Source organism: Crinia signifera, chromosome 3, assembly GCF_055691185.1.
Source record: "Crinia signifera chromosome 3, ASM5569118v1, whole genome shotgun sequence".
NCBI classification, from domain to species: domain Eukaryota; kingdom Metazoa; phylum Chordata; class Amphibia; order Anura; family Myobatrachidae; genus Crinia; species Crinia signifera.
The window spans coordinates 88,822,231-88,842,007 of record NC_139219.1 but is presented as its reverse complement, the minus strand read 5'-3'; the positions used below and the strand labels follow the sequence as shown (position 1 = coordinate 88,842,007).

Below are 19,777 nucleotides of genomic sequence, written 5' to 3'. Positions count from 1 at the left end.
TGGGTCTGAATCAGCCCCTTGCTTTGTTTTGTTAATCTTAAGTAGGACATGACGGGTGAGATTCTATGCTATGCGCTAAATGCGCATGTTTTATTTGCGCACCACATCGCCGCAAATCGCCAATTTTAAAATCGCATTTTTCAGTCAAAATGCGCATATTTAATGTGATGCGCATTGGAGGCTGAAAAGTGCGAAGAGGGGCGATTTGCAGCGAAGTGGTGCGCTGTATTTAGTCCTGAAAATGTGCGATTTTCATGTCTGAAAATCGCACATTTGCAGGACAGCGCAAAGTTGTAAAAAAAAAAATGAGCGCGGGGTCCCCCGCCCGAGTATAACCAGCCCCGGGCTCACTGAGCCGGTGCTGGTGAGATAAAATCAGGGTCCCCGACAAATAGGGGTCCCCTTGATTTTATGAAACCAGCACCAGACTCAAGGTCCGGCGCTGGTTCCCAAAATACGGGGGACAAAGTGACTAGGGGTCCCCCGTATTTTAAGAACCAGCACCGGACACAACCAGCCAGCAGGGTAATGCCACAGCCGGGGGAAACTTATTATATAAGCTCCCGCGGCCAAAGCATTAACCCCCTGGCTGGTCAGCATGGGCAGGGGTCCTGGGGAAGTGGGGACCCCCCCAATGAAGGCGTCCCCCCCCCTCCAGGACTTACCAGCCCATGCTGATAGTCCGGGGCTGTCCCCGATGCCCCTGGCCGGTGGGCATCGGGCTGATGATTTGTGTAAAAAAAAGAATTAAAACTATTGTTTTACACTGGCGAACTATGAGTCCCAGCAAGCCTACCCCGCATGCTGGGACTTGGGGAACCACAAGTCCCAGCATGCGGGGCATTAAAGGGCCCGCTGGCACTTGTAGTTCTGCAGTGAAAAAAATAGTGCACAAAATCACACTGACACCCTGTAAAATAAAACTTTAATACACACAAAACACACACACACTGATACTTACCTACCTTGAGCCCGTAGGTCGGTCCCTGGATCCTGGGTCCGTCCTCCGGGGCTCCAGGGCAGAAGAGTCCGGTTCCGGGGCCTTGGTCCTGGTTCCGGGGCTGGTCCTGGGGTTCCGGGGCTCCTGGCCTGCAGAATCCGGGGTCCGGGATCCGAGGTAGTCCAGAGGGGTACCTAAGGAAGCAAATCCAACTTACCTGGTCCCCGGCGGCGACCTCGGACTCCTCACCGGTGACTGCGCTTCTCCCATCTGCTACCCGGCTTGCAGGACTTTGACCGGCGCTGAGATGTTTCCTCCTCGGCGTCTCTGGACAGAATGATTTCTTGGCCAATCAGGAGCCGAGAAAGTCGGCTCCTGATTGGCCAGAAATCATTCTAACTAGAGACGCCGAGGAGGAAACATCTCTGCTCTAGATGCGCTGAGATGTTACTTCCTCGGCGTCTCTAGTTAGAATGATTTCTGGCCAATCAGGAGCCGACTTTCTCGGCTCCTGATTGGCCAAGAAATCATTCTGTCCAGAGACGCCGAGGAGGAAACATCTCAGCGCCGGTCAAAGTCCTGCAAGCCGAGTAGCAGATGGGAGAAGCGCAGTCACCGGTGAGGAGTCCGAGGTCGCCGCCGGGGACCAGGTAAGTTGGATTTGCTTCCTTAGGTACCCCTCTGGACTACCTCGGATCCCGGACCCCGGATTCTGCAGGCCAGGAGCCCCGGAACCCCAGGACCAGCCCCGGAACCAGGACCAAGGCCCCGGAACCGGACTCTTCTGCCCTGGAGCCCCGGAGGACGGACCCAGGATCCAGGGACCGACCTACGGGCTCAAGGTAGGTAAGTATCAGTGTGTGTGTGTTTTGTGTGTATTAAAGTTTTATTTTACAGGGTGTCAGTGTGATTTTGTGCACTATTTTTTTCACTGCAGAACTACAAGTGCCAGCGGGCCCTTTAATGCCCCGCATGCTGGGACTTGGGGTTCCCCAAGTCCCAGCATGCGGGGTAGGCTTGCTGGGACTCATAGTTCGCCAGTGTAAAACAATAGTTTTAATTCTTTTTTTTACACAAATCATCAGCCCGATGCCCACCGGCCAGGGGCATCGGGGACAGCCCCGGACTATCAGCATGGGCTGGTAAGTCCTGGAGGGGGGGGACCCCTTCATTGGGGGGGTCCCCACTTCCCCAGGACCCCTGCCCATGCTGACCAGCCAGGGGGTTAATGCTTTGGCCGCGGGAGCTTATATAATAAGTTTCCCGCGGCTGTGGCATTACCCTGCTGGCTGGTTGTGTCCGGTGCTGGTTCTTAAAATACGGGGGACCCCTAGTCACTTTGTCCCCCGTATTTTGGGAACCAGCGCCGGACCTTGAGTCTGGTGCTGGTTTCATAAAATCAAGGGGACCCCTATTTGTCGGGGACCCTGATTTTATGTCACCAGCACCGGCTCAGTGAGCCCGGGGCTGGATATACTGGGGCGGGGGACCCCGCGCTCGTTTTTTTTGTTTTTTAACCCTTTCTTTTATTTTTGACAGCAGAACCCTGCACAGAACATTGCGATCTGTGCAGGAATCTGGCTAATTCGCCTAACAGACCCAGGTCTGAAATTAGTGCGATAATTAGTCACCTAAAAAATGCGATGTGCAAATGCGCATAGCATTAAATATGCGACTTGTATACTTTTGTATTGGAAAACATCTGGATGCGATAAAAATGCGAATTAATCTCGCATTTTTATTCAGCATACCTTAACGCACATAATATGCGATTTCAGTCCCTGAGCGCATTCCATTAAATAAACGATTTAATGGGAAAATGCGATATCGCCATTTTATGGTCTAATTACCGCAAAAAAACGATAATCGCATCCCATAGAATGTCACCCGACATCTTTACCTCTATAGAAATCTGCAATAAAACTATAACATTATAAAACAGTTTCTGTGTTTCACTGTGATTCTTATGTGTCCTTATGATTGAGCTTTCGTTTCTACAAAGTGCTGTAATTTTCTCTTGGGAGTGCAGCAATAAACAGAATTGTATATTAAACAACAATGTACAGCGTAAAAAGATCAGCTGCAATGAGTGAAAGAATCTCTGGGATGCAGAATAAAACAATGCCCACCAACTGTGCGCAAAACAGTAGAACCATGGCCAACACTACAACTGTATAATGGGCTCTACTGCTCTCAGAGATGTAGAGTTAAGCGAATTTGGTCTTCTCTCATCCATTCTGATCTGTTCTGTTTCTTGCCATCTCATATAATAATGCAGCAGGTGCTACTCATTGTTACACAGCATGCTTGCCTGGAGTCGGATGATGCAAGTGATGAGTGAATAGTGTAATCGAGTGCACCTGGCAGTCACATCAGAAAACGCTGCCTGCCCACATATATCTCCTTCACAGCCACTATCAACGTTATGACTCTCTTCTTCACATATCTCTACAGAATATGGTTTTACTTAAAATTATACATATTTATATATATATATATATATATATATATATATATATAGGTACTTGTGTCCTTTCACGACTCCCATCGCATGCCATCGCATGCCATATGTAGTGGCATGCGATTTTTGCCGTTTTATGCATTTTTTAAATCGCATGCAATAGCATCGCATGAGATTGCATTGCATGCGATTTGATCGCATGCGATCCCATGCGATTTGTAACAGAAATGCATCCAAATGCATTGAAATTAGTATCAACCATGTTCAATGGCCCCCAAATGTCATTTTTCGGGCTGTACCACCCCCACTATCAACGCGAACCCGAAGCGTGGCGAGCGCAGCGAGCCCGCGAGGGGCAGCGGTACGCGTCCTACGACCTTTTCATACCCCCACTATCCACGTCGGCGTGGAGTTGAGAATAGAAAGTGTGGTGAGCGCAGCGAGCCCTGCGAGGGGACGCGGACACCTGTGTAGCCCGCGAGGGGACGCGGATACCTGTGAAGGTATCCGTGTCCCCTCGCGGGGCACACTGCGCTCGCCACGCTTCGGGCTCGTTGGCTCGCTGCGCTCGCCACACTTTCTATTCTCAACTCTACGCCGACGTGGATAGTGGGGTTATGAAAAGGTCGTAGGACGCGTACCGCCGCCCCTCACGGGCTCGCTGCGCTCGCCACGCTTCGGGTTCGCGTTGATAGTGGGGGTGGTACAGCCTGAAAAATGACATTTGGGGGCCATTGAACATGGTTGATACTAATTTTAATGCATTTGGATGCTTTTCTGTTAAAATGCGATTTTTTACTATGCGATGGACATCGTGGGAGCCGTGATTGTACACAAGTACATATATATATATATATATATATATATATATATATATATATATATATATATATATATATGAGGGGACTCTGGCTCTGTGGTGATGATGAAGTACTGACCTCACCAATACTCCAGATAAGTTTTTATATTATATAAAATTGTACGGGCATTAATTACTGTCATTGTTTTACGTGAATAAATACTTTTTGTAGCAATATTACGCTATTCCAATTTCCTTCACTCTATTCCATGTGCATGGTGGAGAAACCGTGGGCCTAAGAGGGATCAAATATTCCAGATACCTAGTGTAACATTGCGAACTAAGCTAAATTCAAAGTGGTTTGGAGACCACTAACAATGGTACATGTGTACACTTTGGGGTGTTTTCTCACTAGAGGCATGTGAATAATAACATACTGCACCAGAAGGCGCCCTTCTCATTCTCTTTTTAGATCTTTACTAAGAGGCTCCCCAGAACAGGAACCAATAGGAGAGGAGCAGCCACTCTACAAAGAAAGAGAGGAACTGGGCATAATATAATAAGAATAGACTTTTATTGTGTTGAAATGGACACTCCTACAGAGGGGAATCACTTGGCGCTAGTACCACCATTTTTCGATTATATATATATATATATATATATATATATATATATATATATATATATATGGATAGATATGCGGCACTCCAAGTTCATGAACAATAGAATTTAATGTAACATTTTGATGCCTACTGCGGCATCATTATCAAACATACAATACAATTACCACAGTGCCTCCATTAAATCACCCCATCACAGGAAGTCCCGGTTCAGGGAGGAGTCAGACGCCCAGTGATTGAGGCCACGTTACAGCGTGCACAGCCGCACCAAACTTCTGGTGCTGGCACATCCACGTCATCAACGTGTGTCGTCGCACGTCGAATCCATCCCCGCGCCCAAATCACAGCACCACACAACAATGAATTACCTAGGCAACCCAAGGTAAACTATAACAACAAAATAGCAAAACAAATAGATATCAAATACAATAGCAAAACAGCAGTGATTATACACACAAAGATGCATAAAAGGATAATAATACATCTTAATGCAAATATATCAGACAATTTAAATAAAAAATAAAAAAAAGAATATATGGTACTTGTGTATTATCACGGCGCCCACGAAATCGGCCGAAAATCGGCCGCAAATCGCATGGAAAAATCGTATGCGATTTTGCGGCCGATTTTTGGCCGATTTCCAGCCGATTTTCGACCGATTTTTCACTTTTTCCGGCCGATTTGCATGCTGTTCCATCATTGCACACCTCGTAGTGCATCGCATGCAATATAGTGGCATGTGATGCATGCCATGCGATGCATGTGAAGCGATTCGATTTGTAATTGTACAAACACCCTGATGGGTGCTTACAATGTTAAATGCACCGCCATTGTTAACGCCACCCCCACTATCAACGCCAACCCGAAGCGTGGCGAGCGTAGCGAGGCCACGAGGGGCGGCGGTACGCGTCCTCCGACCTTTTCATACCCCCACTATCCACGTCCAGGGGCAAACGCAGGATTTTCAGAAGGGGGTTTCCAGAGGGGCGGAGCAAAGCACGGAGATGGACACTTAGGTGACCCAGTATATGCTTTGATGTCCCGCGGGTGGTAAGGGGTATTATATCAACCGCTCAGCATGTAGGGCCTGGATCAGTAATTTCCACTAATTACCCCTCTACTGCACAGATGGTGGGAGATGGGGTGGGAGAAGGGGGCATTGGGCTGAATGAAGGGGCCCTGATAAATAACTTCCAGGGTGGTAGAGGATGTTTAATATGCAGAGGAGGGGTGTATAGTGGAGTGGGCTTATTATTCATAATTTTCTGGTGGGAGGACAGCTTGCTTGACTGCAGATATCTCCAGTTCCCGGAAATAAATTTCTTCGATTTTAATGTAATTAAAAACTAGAGAATCCCACCTACCAAATGGTATTGGGGACTATTGGATCAGACTTCAGAGGAACAGGGGGAGAGTCCCAGCTTTTTGAATATACCCTCAGATAAACTCTAAGTCAGACAAAACCTGAAATATCTGACTGGGAAGAGCAATTAAAAGGCTTGGATGGGGGCCACTTCTTTGAAGTCAGATATCTCCGGTTCCCAAGGTCCGATTTTAAAAATTCTTGTACTCATGGAAAGAGGGGACCCTCAGCTTTCACACTCCTGGGAGGGGGGTTTCTGGGTACTCGGAAACCCCCCCTGCGTGCGCTACTGACGTCGGCGTGGAGTTGATTTTAGATAGTGTGGAGAGCGCAGCGAGCCACCGAGCCCGAAGCGTGGCGAGCGCAGCGAGGCCCGCGAGGGGACGCGGAATACATGTAAAGTAATCCGCGTCCCCTCACGGGGCTCGCTGCGCTCGCCACGCTTCGGGCTCGGTGACTCGCTGTGCTTGCCACACTATCTAAAATCAACTCCACGCCGACGTGGACAGTGGGGGTATGAAAAGGTCGGAGGACGCGTACCGCCGCCCCTCGCGGGCTCGCTGCGCTCACCACGCTTCGGGTTGGCGTTGATAGTGGGGATGGCATTAACAATGGGGGTGCATTTAACATTGCGAATCACATCGCATCGCATGCCACTTGCTGGCATGCGTTGCTATGCGATATTTAATTGTATCAGGGGCATTTTCCCGAAAATCACATTGCATACCATCGCATAGTACCTGGGGGTGTGCAAGGATGGAATAACATGCAAATCAGCAGGAAATGGCCGAAAATCAGCAAAAAATCGGACGCAAAATCGCATCGCAGATCAAATCGGCCAAAAAATCAGCAGAAAATCGGCCGCAAATCGGATGCGATTTCGGATGCGATTTAGATGAAATCGGGCGCCGTGATAATACACAAGTATATGATAATACACAAGGTATATATATATATATATATATATATATATATATAGTAGCGTTGGATTACAGCAGGCAATCGCGAGGCGTTGCTCTCCGGAATTTTGTGAAAAAATGTATTTATTTATATACAGCCCGGCGTTTTTTATTTCCAAAATTGCTGAAAAATGTAATCTTACAGTATGCTGTGCCAAAGACCTAAGATTGTAATTTGTTATAGATTCCACCATAATGTTAGTATGTGTTTGCATTGATACTCAGTGACGGCAATGAAATCAGGTGTGGTGTTGTTGTTTGAAACACAACGCTCCTGAGTTGATAACTTGTATGTGTTGATAAATTCCACATCCACTCCTGAGATTTAGCACCTACTGTATGATATATCCTCCAACATCTGAGGGTCAGAAATCGGTACAAAATCAGAAAGGGACGTGGCCACACCTCCATTTCTATATATATATGTGTCCCATGAGGAAGGCAATGTCAAATACTAGATTCCAAAGTTCCTTAAAATCCTTGGCATAAGTAATCAGTTGTCACTGAGCCATAAGCCTACAGCAGAAGCTGGATAAAATATGGCCTGTCAGTTAGTATTTGCACATTTACATACATAAGCATAGCCACACACTAAATCAAAATACTGTATAATGCAGCACAGAGACATTGCTATTATCTTAAGGGCTGTTGGTTTCCAAAACAAAAATGACTTCATCCACTGACAGCACTCACTTTGAATGTTATTGAACTTGGGTACATAATAAACATCTCCTTGTCAGTCTGTATAAAATTCATATAGACATTGCATTTATATAATATTACAGTGTGTCAAAAAACATATTCCTTATATTAATGCAGTGCAGATGCTTAAATCTTTCACCTGCAGTTGCAATGGGCCTGTCTTGTGCTTAAATTCAGCTGCCATGTCTACAGTATATGTGTCACTTTGTATCCCAGTCAAGGTACACAAAGCTACAAATAGATCAGGTTTTAGGTCAATCAATAAATCTACCAGGAACTGCTGTCCACACGGCAATAGGGCTAATGACACCATATAGGTAATGTTGTAAAGCCTGCAGTGTTAATCTTCAATTAATAACATCAATAACAAACAAGGATGATAATGATAATATTTATAATAATAATCAGAGCAACAATGCTGAATATCCCACAAACTAAATTATGTTCTGCCTATTGATTTCATTGTCTGCAGTAGTTATAATATTACACTTATTTCATGTGGTATTCCCTTGTCTGTACTTCACAGCAAGAAAATGATCAGAGTATCAGAACACTGAGAGATTTTTTTTCATGATTAAGCTTAGCCATCCAGGCAACTGTTATGCGGGGTACACACCAGGACGACCCGCTCACGATGCACATCGTGAGCGGGTCGTCAGTGTCTCGTCCGACCCGCTCACGATGACGCGGGAGGGCACGACCCGCTCACGATGTGCACCGTGAGCGGGTCCGATCCGATGGCGACCCGCACCCGGTTCTATGGTCGTCATTGAGATCCTACCTGCAGCAGGTAGGATCTCAATAACGACCGACCGACCCGCGGGACCGCGCATCGGATCGGAATCGCTCCACACCAGGTCAGAAAAGGGCCCAATCAGCACACAATCTACATCCGATTGATCGGAATTGGATCTAGATTGTGCTGATCGGGCCCTAGTCGTCCTGGTGTGTACCTAGCATAAGAATGTTTCACCGCTGGATGTAACATCAATGCCTCTGCAGAGGTCAGCAAAGATACAATTATTTTGCTGTGTGTTTCTGACAAGTATTGATACATTGTATAAATCCAAATACTCTGTATAAAGAAAATGATACCATGCATGTAACAAAAGACACATGAAACTACACTAACCACTGTAATTATAACTAAAAAAAAAACTATCCTTAAAAGTGAGCACAGCAAGCCCTGGAAATATAGAAATTAATCCCATGGAATAGAATAGGGGTTCCACAGACATTAGTGTACCGTATGAGTATTGCTAAAGTACAAGTATCCACATCCTGGTTTAACCACAGTTTCTTTTCTTTTTTGCACACTTGCACTGCGGGTGCGGCTGATGTAACATGTGCAGAGAGAGTTAGATTTAGGTGTAATGTAAATATGGGTGTATATGGTAATAATGAGCCTTTCTTCATGTTAACCTTCCAGGCTTTTTTTCCTCGCTGAAAGAGAAGGGCGGAAGGGACACACTGCCATTTATTGTGCTGTAAAAGCCATGATAATTCACTTGGTGACATCAGAAGAAAATATGACATCTGATTTTTAAAGCCGCAATGGCACTGGATCAATGAATTTACAACATTGATGTATATATTATACACAAACCAATATAACGCAGCAATCCTTAGTCGTTCCATTAAAAAAAAAATCTTTCCACTTCAACTTCCGATTGAAACTATGATAATTAGAAAATGCTGCTTGAAATATTTGGAGTGCAAAGGATCACTACTGCCAAGTCTTAGTTATGATTAGCTATTCAAAGTTTTTTTTCCTGAAAAGGGGATTTTTGTAAGAACCGTTCGAACCCTTCTCTGAGTCCATTCTGGTGATACAGCTTCACCTTGGGATGTAGGAGGGTCCGCAGGAGCCAGGCACCTATGCTGAAATCTTCCCTCTGGTTGCAGGCTCCTCCCCTTGTGCATCCCATCTTGCTTCAGTTCAATTTCTAAAGCACACTAGGATACACAACTCATTACAATGCCCGACATCTTATATACACAATCACAATCATACCATGATACACATAAACGGTATGACTTACTGAGCGTAGGGGAGGGATCGCTGTGTCACCGGACTGGACTCAGAGAAAGGGGTTCTTACAAGAATCCCCTTTTCTCTTTCGTCCAGCGACACAGCTTCACCTAGGGACGTTCACGAGCGGGTATTATGGGAGGGTACGCTCAGACTGCCAGTTCTGATCACTGCCCGTCCAAATGAAGCATCCTCCAACACGAACTCATGGAACCTGTAAAAATTTGGTAAAGGTGTCAACAGAGGACCAAGTGGCAGCCCTGCACAACTGCTCTGCTGTAGCTCCATGACGCACAGCCCATGAGGGAGCAACTGACCTGGTGGTGTGTGCATTAATCCGAGAAGGAACAGGTCTGTCTACCAACCTTGGTGTAAGCAAAGGCAATGATTGACCTTAACCACCTGGCAATAGTCTGCTTAGACGCAGGCCATCCTCTCTTATGCACATTATAAAATACCAACAACAGATTTGTTTTGCAGATGTCCTTTACCCTTTCGAGGTAAATTCGCAAGGCGCAAACTACGTCCAATTTCCTTAATTTGTCCCTATGTTTATCCCCTTCAGGAGGGGAAAATACTGGGAGCACAATCTCCTGGTTTAAATGAAAAGAAGAAACTACTTTTGGTAAAAACTTAGGTACTGTTCGCAGTACAGCCCTATCTTTGTGAAAAATTAAACGTGGAGATTTACAGGACAAAGCTCCTAACTCCGAAACACGCCTAGCTGAAGCAATGGCTAACAGAAAAGTCAATTTCCAAGAAACATATTTAAGGTCAGATGACCTTAATGGTTCAAAGGGAGGCTTCTGCAGAACTGACAGAACCAACGATAAATCCCAAGGCGCCACCGGCTGCCTATATGGGGGTTTTAACCTAGTAACACCCTGTAAAAAAGTTTGAACCTCAGGCAAAAAGACTATCCTTTTCTGAAAGAAGATGGATAGCGCAGAGATCTGTACTTTTAGGTACTGTAATCCCAAACCTGTAGAGAAACCATCTTGAAGAAAATCCAACAATCTGGCCACTTTGAACCTAATGTAAATTCTCCAGAGTCGATGGTAATTTGCAGCAGACACCAATTTACTAGCCCTTAGCATAGTCTGGATAACTGCCTCAGACAATCCTTTCCTACTTAGTAAGGAGGTCTCATACGCCAGGCCGTAAAACTGAGCCGATCTAGGTCCAGGTGCAGACATGGCCCCTTGTCTTAGAAGGTCCTGGCTAAGAGGAAGGGGCCAAGATTCCACTGATAACTTCAGAATGTCCGAATACCATGACCTCTTGGGCAAGTCTGGTGCAATCAGAATTGCCTGCACTTGTTGAGAATTCACCCTTCTCAATACCTGCGGTATCATTGGGAACGGAGAAAAAATGTAAACCAGGTGAAATTTCCACGGAACCGTCATAGCATCCACCGCCCAAGCGGTTGGGTCCCTGATCCTGGAACAAAACTTCGGAACCTGACAGTTGTTCCTGGATGCCATTAGATCCACTTCTGGGAGCCCCCAGCGACTCAAAATCTCCTGGAATACCTCCGAATGTAAGTAACTTTCCCGTCCCAGCAAGTACTCTGTGCTAAGAAAATCCACCTCGACATTCCGGATCCCCGGAATGAATACCGCAGACAGAATAGGAATGTTTATCTCTGCCCGTCTGAAATTTTTCGAGACTTCCTGCATCGCCATGCTGCTGCGAGTCCCGCCCTGATGATTCAGGTAAGCCACTGCTGTGGCGTTGTCTGACTCTACTCTGATCGGGAGGCCTTTCAGACAATCCTCCGCTTGTTGGAGGGTTTTCCACCCTGCTCGAAGTTCCAAAATATTTATTGTCAATCTGGATTCCTGTTTGGAACACAGACCCTGCAACCGAAGGTGAAGGGCAACTACCCCCCAACCCCTGAGACTGGCGTCAGTCGTTATGACCACCCAGTCCCAAGAGCGGAGTGACCGTCCCAGCTGCAAGGTTTCTATGTCCGTCCACCATAGTAAGGACTCCTTTGTCTCCTGAGAGAGAAGTAACCTTTCTTGTTTCATGGTTTTTGCATTCCCTGACCAACAGGAAAGGATGTTCCACTGAAGAGTTCTGGAATGAAACCTGGCAAATTGTAGTGTCTCGAAGGCCGCCACCATTTTGCAGAGGAGCTTCACCCCTTGCCAAACTGTAGGCCTTGAAGCCTGCAGTAACAGTAATACCAGCCGACAAATGTCGCTCACTTTGGACTCTGGTAGGAATACGAATAGTAGGTGTCCAATATTACTCCCAGAAACAGCAGTCTCTGTGAGGGGATTAAATGGGACTTGGGCAAATTGAGTACCCAACCCATGTCCCGCAAGAACTGTGTTGCCAATGACAGGTGTTCCTGCAACTTGCTCTCCGACTCTGCTTTGAATAGCAGATCGTCCAGGTAGGGAATAATCACTATTCCCCTCAGCCTGAGTGACGCTGCCATGACAGCCATCACCTTTGTGAATAGCTTCAGTGCTGTAGCCAGACCAAAGGGTAGAGCCTGGAACTGCAAATGGGTCTCCCCTATCGCAAAGCGAAGTAAAGATTGATGCTCTGTGCATATGGGTATGTGGAGATTTGCATCCTGAATATCTACCGATGCCAAAAATTCCCCTGGCTCTATACTGCCAAGCACTGAGCGCAGAGACTCCATGCAGAAGTGATCCACCCAAAGGTGTTGGTTTAAAGACTTCAAATTTATTATATGTCTGACTGACCCATTTGGTTTGGGTACCAAGAAAAGGATTGAGTAAAAACCTTTCTTGCGTTCCTCCTAAGGACCCGAGACCACAACCCCCTTTTCCCTAAGAGCCAACGCCGCCCCCAAAAGGGCCATGCGCGAGCTGGCTTCTCTTGCCAAAGGAGTTGGAAGAAATCTCCTTGGAGGATTCCCCCTGAGATTTATCCGATAACCTCTTGAGACAATTTAAACAACCCAAGGGTCTGAGGTTGGAATATTCCATTTGTCATGAAAACTGCAGGAGGCGACCCCCCACTCTGAAGGCAGAACGGGGAGCCTCCACCCCATCATGCATAGGATTTATCCTCTCCTTTAGACACCTGCTTCTTTCCAAAAGCTCCAAATCTGGATTTGGAAGCTTTTCCTTTACCGGCCGGGAATCTACCTTTTCCCACCTGTCCTTTGCTGGACGCTCCCCCTCGAAAGGACGAGCGAAAAGCAGGTTTGAAAACTCCAAATTTTTAACCTGAAGCTTTTGTAGTGGTAGGAAGAAAAGTACTCTTCCCCCCTGTGGCCTGCTTTATGATGGACTCTAGTTCAGAACCAAAAAGCAGTTCCCCTTTGAAAGCCAAGGACTCAAGGGATTTCTTTGATTTGCTATCTGCATCCCAGGCCTTAAGCCAAAGGGCTCGCCTTGCAGACATAGATGTAGCAGACACCTTAGGCGCCATCTTAGCACCTTCTTCACCAGCCTCAGTGATGTAATCTGCTGCACATCTGAGTTTCTCAGCTAAGAGAAAAGCCTCGGAGTCAGGCCACAACTGATCTCCCAAAGCCTCAGACCACTTAATCATTGCTTTTGCTACCCAGGCTCAAGCAATAATGGAATGGAGTGTATAGCCAACTCCTTCAAAGACTGCCTTAAGGCATCCTTCCACTTTTTTATCTACTGGGTCCCTGAAGGCTGCACCACCCTGGAGCTGCAAGGCTGTGGTTTTTGACAATCTTGCCACAGAAGCATCCACTAATGGAACTTTCTCCCATAACTTAACATGCTCCTCAGGCATGGGGTACATATTTGCAAACCTTTTAGACATAGTCACCTTCTTATCTGGAAACTTCCAGGCTTCTCCCAACAAGGAGACCATACCTTCATCAGAAGGGAATGTAACAGACTCTTTACGCATTCTTTTAAACATGCGTCTGTTTAACAATGCGCCTGAACCCTGTCTTCTTCAGACAGGTCCAAAGCCTGTTTCCCGGGACAGAAGTCTCAACCTCTTCCCTTTGTTCCCAAGTTAAATCGTCCTCACAAACACCATCATCATCAGAATCCACAGATAATAGAGGAGGTGTAGCTGAAGGCCGTCTGGAGGAAGGGCTTTCGGAAGGTTTTGCTAACTTTCCCATAAGGGAATTTATCTTATGAATCCCTTGTGCAGTGTCCTGAATGACCTGCAGTAACATGGGATCCCCTTGTGAATTGGCAATGGATCCCTTAGAAGTCTGGGAGTTCCTTTGCCTATTGAGAGCCTCAGCCAAGGCATTCATAGACCTCCCCAACACAGCAGCCCACGGTGGTTCTTGTTGCTCAGACCTCTGGGCATGCGTATCACTGGGCACAGTATCACAAGCAGGGCAAAGGTCCCCTTGATCCAACTGTTCACAAGTTAATTTTACTCCACATAATCTGCAGTCTATTAACATGCCCCGCACCCCCCCCCCCCCCCCCCGCAGCAGCAGCATCACACGTGTCAGTCATATTTAACCCACGGTCTATAATCCCTCCAAGATGGCACCGCCATCGAGGGTGGTCTGTCCCCCATGATCCCCTTCTAAGTAAGGAGCCAGTTTCAGATGCTCCAAGGGCCCAGGCAAACCTCTTTTTCAAATGAGGTTAAGCGCTGCGCAGAGGGAACAAGCAGCGTCCCTCTGTGACAGAGCGCTGACAGGACACGCTTCTGTCAGCCTCTGCTGCGCTCTCAGTGTGCGGCGCTTCTCAGAAGCAGCACACTGGAAAACCTGCACTAGTAACTAAGTTAATAAAATAATAAAAATTCCGGTACTTATGTAATATCTGGACTCCCGTTTTTCTTATGAGACCGCGTCCCCTTGCGGGGCTCACTGCGCTCACCACGCTTCGGGCACGGTGGCTCGCTGCGCTCGCCACACTATATAAAATCAACTCCATGCGTAGTTGGATAGTAGGGGTATGAAAAAATGGGGTGCATTTAACATGGGAGTCCAGATAATACATAAGTACCAAAATTCCTAACTATACTAGTAAAAAATCAGTGGCTTTTGGAGCAGCCCAGCATAGCACCCACTCCTGTGGGCACCTAAAATTAACTGAAGCATGATGGGATGCGGAAGGGGAGGAGCCTGCAACCAGAGGAAAGATTTCAGCATAGGTGGCTGGCTCCTGCGGACCCTCCTACATCCCAAGGTGAAACTGTGTCACCGAAAAAGAAATATGATTATTTTCCGGAATTCTTTTAAAATTGAACCCTAACCCTTTTACAATACTGTTACAACATATGGTATTTTAGATTTATACTTAGACACAAAAAACAGCAACACATATACAGAAGTCAAAGTCAAATGTACAGTACGCGCTCTACTCTCCACCTGTACTGCAGCAATAAAGGTATAAAGCCAGAATCCAGAAAATGAAAGCAATTGCATAGTTTAGTAACAGGAATCCAGCTCAGTTCTTATGCTGCCCATAAACTAGGACGATATTGCCTACATTACTTCGATTTCAACCGCATCTGTGCGATAAATCAAAGCCTTATATGCATCTCGAATAGATAACATGAATATTTATTGACTTGCATGAGCGAACGCAGGTGGTTTTTAACCACATGCAATCACTTGCAATGCATTCAGTGGGCAGCAGGAGCACTGTCGGTGGCCAGTGCGTTCGGGGAGCGAGCAGCAGGAGCACTGGTGGCGGACGGCAGTGTAGCACAGCACTATGCAGGAGGGTGGCTCTAACAGCCAATCAGAAAGCTGGCCAGTGTTTTAAATAGTTTTTTTTTTTACATTTTGCCGCCACCACTGTCCCCCGCCACCCGCCAGCCCTCCTGCACAGCGCTGCACTACACGGGTGCCTGCTGCCAGCCCTCTTCCAGCACCCAATGTGGCATCGCAGATGGCATGTGACTTGGTACTGAAAAAAAGCACTTTGGGCACCATAATATGCAATTGAATATCGCAGTGCGATGTCCCATCGCATCCGATCGCATATGTTTATGGGCACCATTACATTACAAAACACTGTTTACCTATGTAACATCCACTAATACAGTTTTACCATTGTATAAACATAGCTAAAGTAGATATCAGACTAGTGAATTACAGATGTGCCCACATACAGCTACCTTTTTTTGCAGTAAACAGCCATTTTAGTTGTGCGCGTCAACAATTTTTACTAACAGTTATCATCGTCAACAGTTTATTTCATGACTAGATTTAAGGTGCATATACCCGGTACAAATTTGGCTATCAATTTTCACTATATAGTCAAAACCGATAGCAAAGTTAATCAAAATCTCACCGCTTAGTCAAAATCTCACTGTTACATCCAATGCTGATATAATGCCCGATCCACAGCCTTGCAGCGTCGGTATTGCAAGTAGATTATTCTTTGCACACAGGTCGATGCCCGCACCCCACTGGGTCCCCGCGGCTACCGATCAATATGGGCAGCCACTGAATCGCACCATTACAGTATTAGACTAAATTGAAAATTGATATCCACTGACTAAATCTTGAACAAAACAAAAACAAAGTGACGGAGAGTCAGTGAAGTAACTAAAATGTTCAACAGCCGCTCCTCACCACTGCATCTGCTGCTGCCGGGTCTGTTGCTGCTTCAGTGCTGACAGGCCGGGACCAGCAGATCTTCCTGTCTGCGGTCCCAATTTTTGTTAGGAGCCAATTACAGATGGAGCCAGCAGCCGGCTCTGGCCAGGGGCGCGCGTGCACAAGCCCTGTGGCCCTCCGCCACCTCCCCCGGTGCCCCTCGCTGCCACGACCCCCCCCCCCCCAGCCCTGCCAGTCTCCCTGAAGCGGAGATTGGCAGGGACCCACAGCGCAGCTGTCAAGAGACTAGGACGCTCGTGCGTGTGAGACCATCCGTACTGCCCGTATAATATCACCCACAATCAGCAATTGCAAATAATAGGATATCAGCCTAAATAAAATTAAAATGAAAACTGAGATCCATTGACTAAACATTGAACAAAACAAAGCAAAAAAAAGAGACTAAAATTTCAAAATCATCTCTAGTTATTGAAGATTTCATTGTCAGGCTTAGCATAGCAATAAAACCAAATAGCACAAATGCCAAAACATGTAGATCTAAAAAACAAAAGCACAAACTAACCAACATCCACAAAATGTGATATGAATACTACATTGCAACAAATGATTCTAAAATAATAATGGTTTTCTGGTAAATTAAAGGGCTATTCAGTTAACCACTGTGACTTCAATTAAGCCCCTTTCACATTGCAGTTTTAACACGGCATATTGCCGATTTTTAACTGCTTTAAAACAGTACCAGCTGCAGGGGTAGATTCTCTAAGCTAAAAATGCGGTAAAAACCCCGTTATCGGGGTTTTTACTGCATTTTGGGATGCTGTAAGCATCCCCCCGCCGGGTTACCATGGCGGGGGCATCGCCAGAAAAATCTGGCGACGCCCTATAGAAGCCAATGGGCTTCTACCGCATCCCACTGCCGCCCTGCACGGACCCCAGCCGCCCCGCATCGCCCCCTCCCCCCTCACCTGTGTCCGGGCAGCACAGAGCTGTGCTGCCCGGACCTGTGACCTCCTCCCTGCACTGATCCTCTTCCGGGTACAGGGAGGAGGAGAGCCCGGCGCCGGGTGTGTGAGTGAGGGGGGAGCCGCCGGGACCTGCTGGGACCCGGCGACTCTCAACGCAAAGGACAGCTCTTAACGCAAGAGCTGTCTTTTGCTATAATTATCGCATATGTTAGAACATATGCGATAATTATAAATGCGAAGAGAGGCGAAGGGGGGCGGAGATTCTTAGAGAATCTCCCCCGCAATATGAAAACTCTACAATCAATTTACCGGTTACAAAATACCGGTATTTTGAAACGTGTTAAAAGCAGGATCCTACACGTTTCTGAGCCGTTTTCCCTGCAGTCTGAACAGCTCAGAAACGGTATTTGCTACAAATGATAACCACACATGATCCCCGTCCACAAGCTGGAAAAAAACATTTAAAATAACATGGCTTTCTATGGGTGAAACGGGTTGAATCTGAAGGTACAAAAATGGTATTGAAACCTTTACAACATGCAATATGAAAGGGGTTTAACTGGCTTTTGACCCATTTAAAAAACCTTTTACAAAAACGAGTTGAAAGCAGGTTTTTGCAATGTAAAACCAGCTTTAGTAGGGATAGCCCCATATGTGTGTCCCTGCAGTTGGGCTGTACTTCACAGCTTTAACACAAAATCAGCTTTACACACTTGTAAAAAACCCACTAACTTTGCATTTTCCGTGGAATCAATGGGTTTCTGCTCTTGAATCATTATTTTTTGGTACAGGAAAAAGGCGTTCTAATTAACTAGCCTAAACAACAGCCTAACAAATAAAAACATAATGAAACAGGGGAGATGGCCTGAAACCTGGAGAATAAAATCTAGGGCAGCGGTTCTCAACCTGTATTTTTTTGGCGAAGGTTTTAAGCCAACATGTGCCGACGGGTGCCAAACAGGGGACCCCGACTGTTAAAACACTGACAGACGGGTTCCCGATGGCAACCGGCTATTCTCCCTCGTGGGGGTCCATGACCCCCATAGAGGGAGAATAGAATAGGTGGCGACAGTAGCGAGCCCCCGTGCCCGCAAGGGGCTTTGTTGCGCTCGCCATGCTGTCTGAGTCTGGCCAGTCGGGATCCCGACGTCGGGCTAATGACTGTCGGGATCCCGACTGTTGGAACCCTATACCACACCCATGCCGACAGGTGGTATTTCATAACCTACCATCCACTAGGACGTGGAGGAAGAATATAATAGTGTGCCGAGCGCAGCTAGGCACCGTGCCTGAAGCATGTAGAGCGCAGCACACCATGCAAGGGGACATTGTACACTGATTTGGTGTCCATGTTGACTTACAGCAAAATTTGGGACAAAAAAACCCTAAAAAGCTCATATCAACCTTTTGTCTGTTGACCATTCGATTGTGGACCTAATGCTTGTGTCAACCTTTCCGACCTTATCCATGTCGAACTTTCTGTTGACCTTTAGTGGTCAACCTAATTAATGTATGTTTCATGAATGTAGCTTATTTGGACCGGATTCAGATTTTACCTAGTTTCCATTCTCATAAACTACACAGTTTTCAGCAATACATTCATGGATAGCAGTAGCGTCTATGTATAAAACTCTCCCATATTGACTTGATAATACAGCACCAATATTGGGGTAATAAAGGAACCACACACCGAACTCTCAACTAATAAGCATATGGTCGCAGTGGTCTGCATGGAAGGACCTGTACTGTACCACGTCCTATCCCCAGCACTGCCGCCATCCTCCTCCCCAGAGTCACTCACTCTCTCGGTGTTTGCCCGAACGCTGAGCTCATTCGGTGCGCAGACTCCTTCTTCTTGGTTTGTTTAGACGACATGCTAATGGCTGTAGCCCCGCAGTCGGTCACTGTCCGGTCACTGGCACTGCAGGCAGTATAGAGAGCGGCGCGTCCTGCGGTTGCTAGGAGACGACTGTTCGCTCTCTCCCTGTTCTATGACGAGTCGGGAGGCGGCATTAGTCAGGTCACGTGGTAATTCTGCACAGTGGGATGGATGGTGCCTGCTGTGTTGTGTTCCCCTGTGTATCTTACTGAGGACTTGTTTTATGATTCTGAGAAAGTGTAAAAAGAGACAGCCTCCATATACACGCAATGAAAGGTTTATATGTTGTACGTGTTTCGTTCTGCCGAATTATGACTTTGAAAATAGTAACTGACTGGCACTGTATTTGTTACACATTGGCCCCCATGCCTCCAATGCCCCTTTTTCACTGACATGAAAATCCCTTGTTTTTTCACATGAATGCGCACCTACCCAGGATTTTTGTTATGCCCTGTTCTCACTGCAGGCAAATTCCCGGGTCCAGCATGTCGACCCGGAAATTTACCTTTTAACACAGGTTTTTTTGCAGTGTGAACAGGTTGC

At 46.5% G+C, this 19,777-nt stretch overlaps 1 protein-coding gene across 3 annotated transcripts in view; it reads right to left on the bottom strand.

Annotated features, from left to right (window-relative positions):
- Positions 1–19,309, bottom strand: part of ADGB (androglobin) — a 282,215-nt gene extending 262,906 nt beyond the window's left edge. For all 3 annotated transcript variants that reach the window (XM_083176187.1, XM_083176188.1, XM_083176189.1), the window contains exon 1: positions 19,157–19,309. In XM_083176187.1, coding sequence (XP_083032313.1) covers positions 19,157–19,230 — 74 coding nt within the window. In that variant the 5' untranslated portion in view covers positions 19,231–19,309. The remainder of the gene's footprint in view (positions 1–19,156) is intronic.
- Positions 19,310–19,777: the final 468 nt, after the last annotated feature.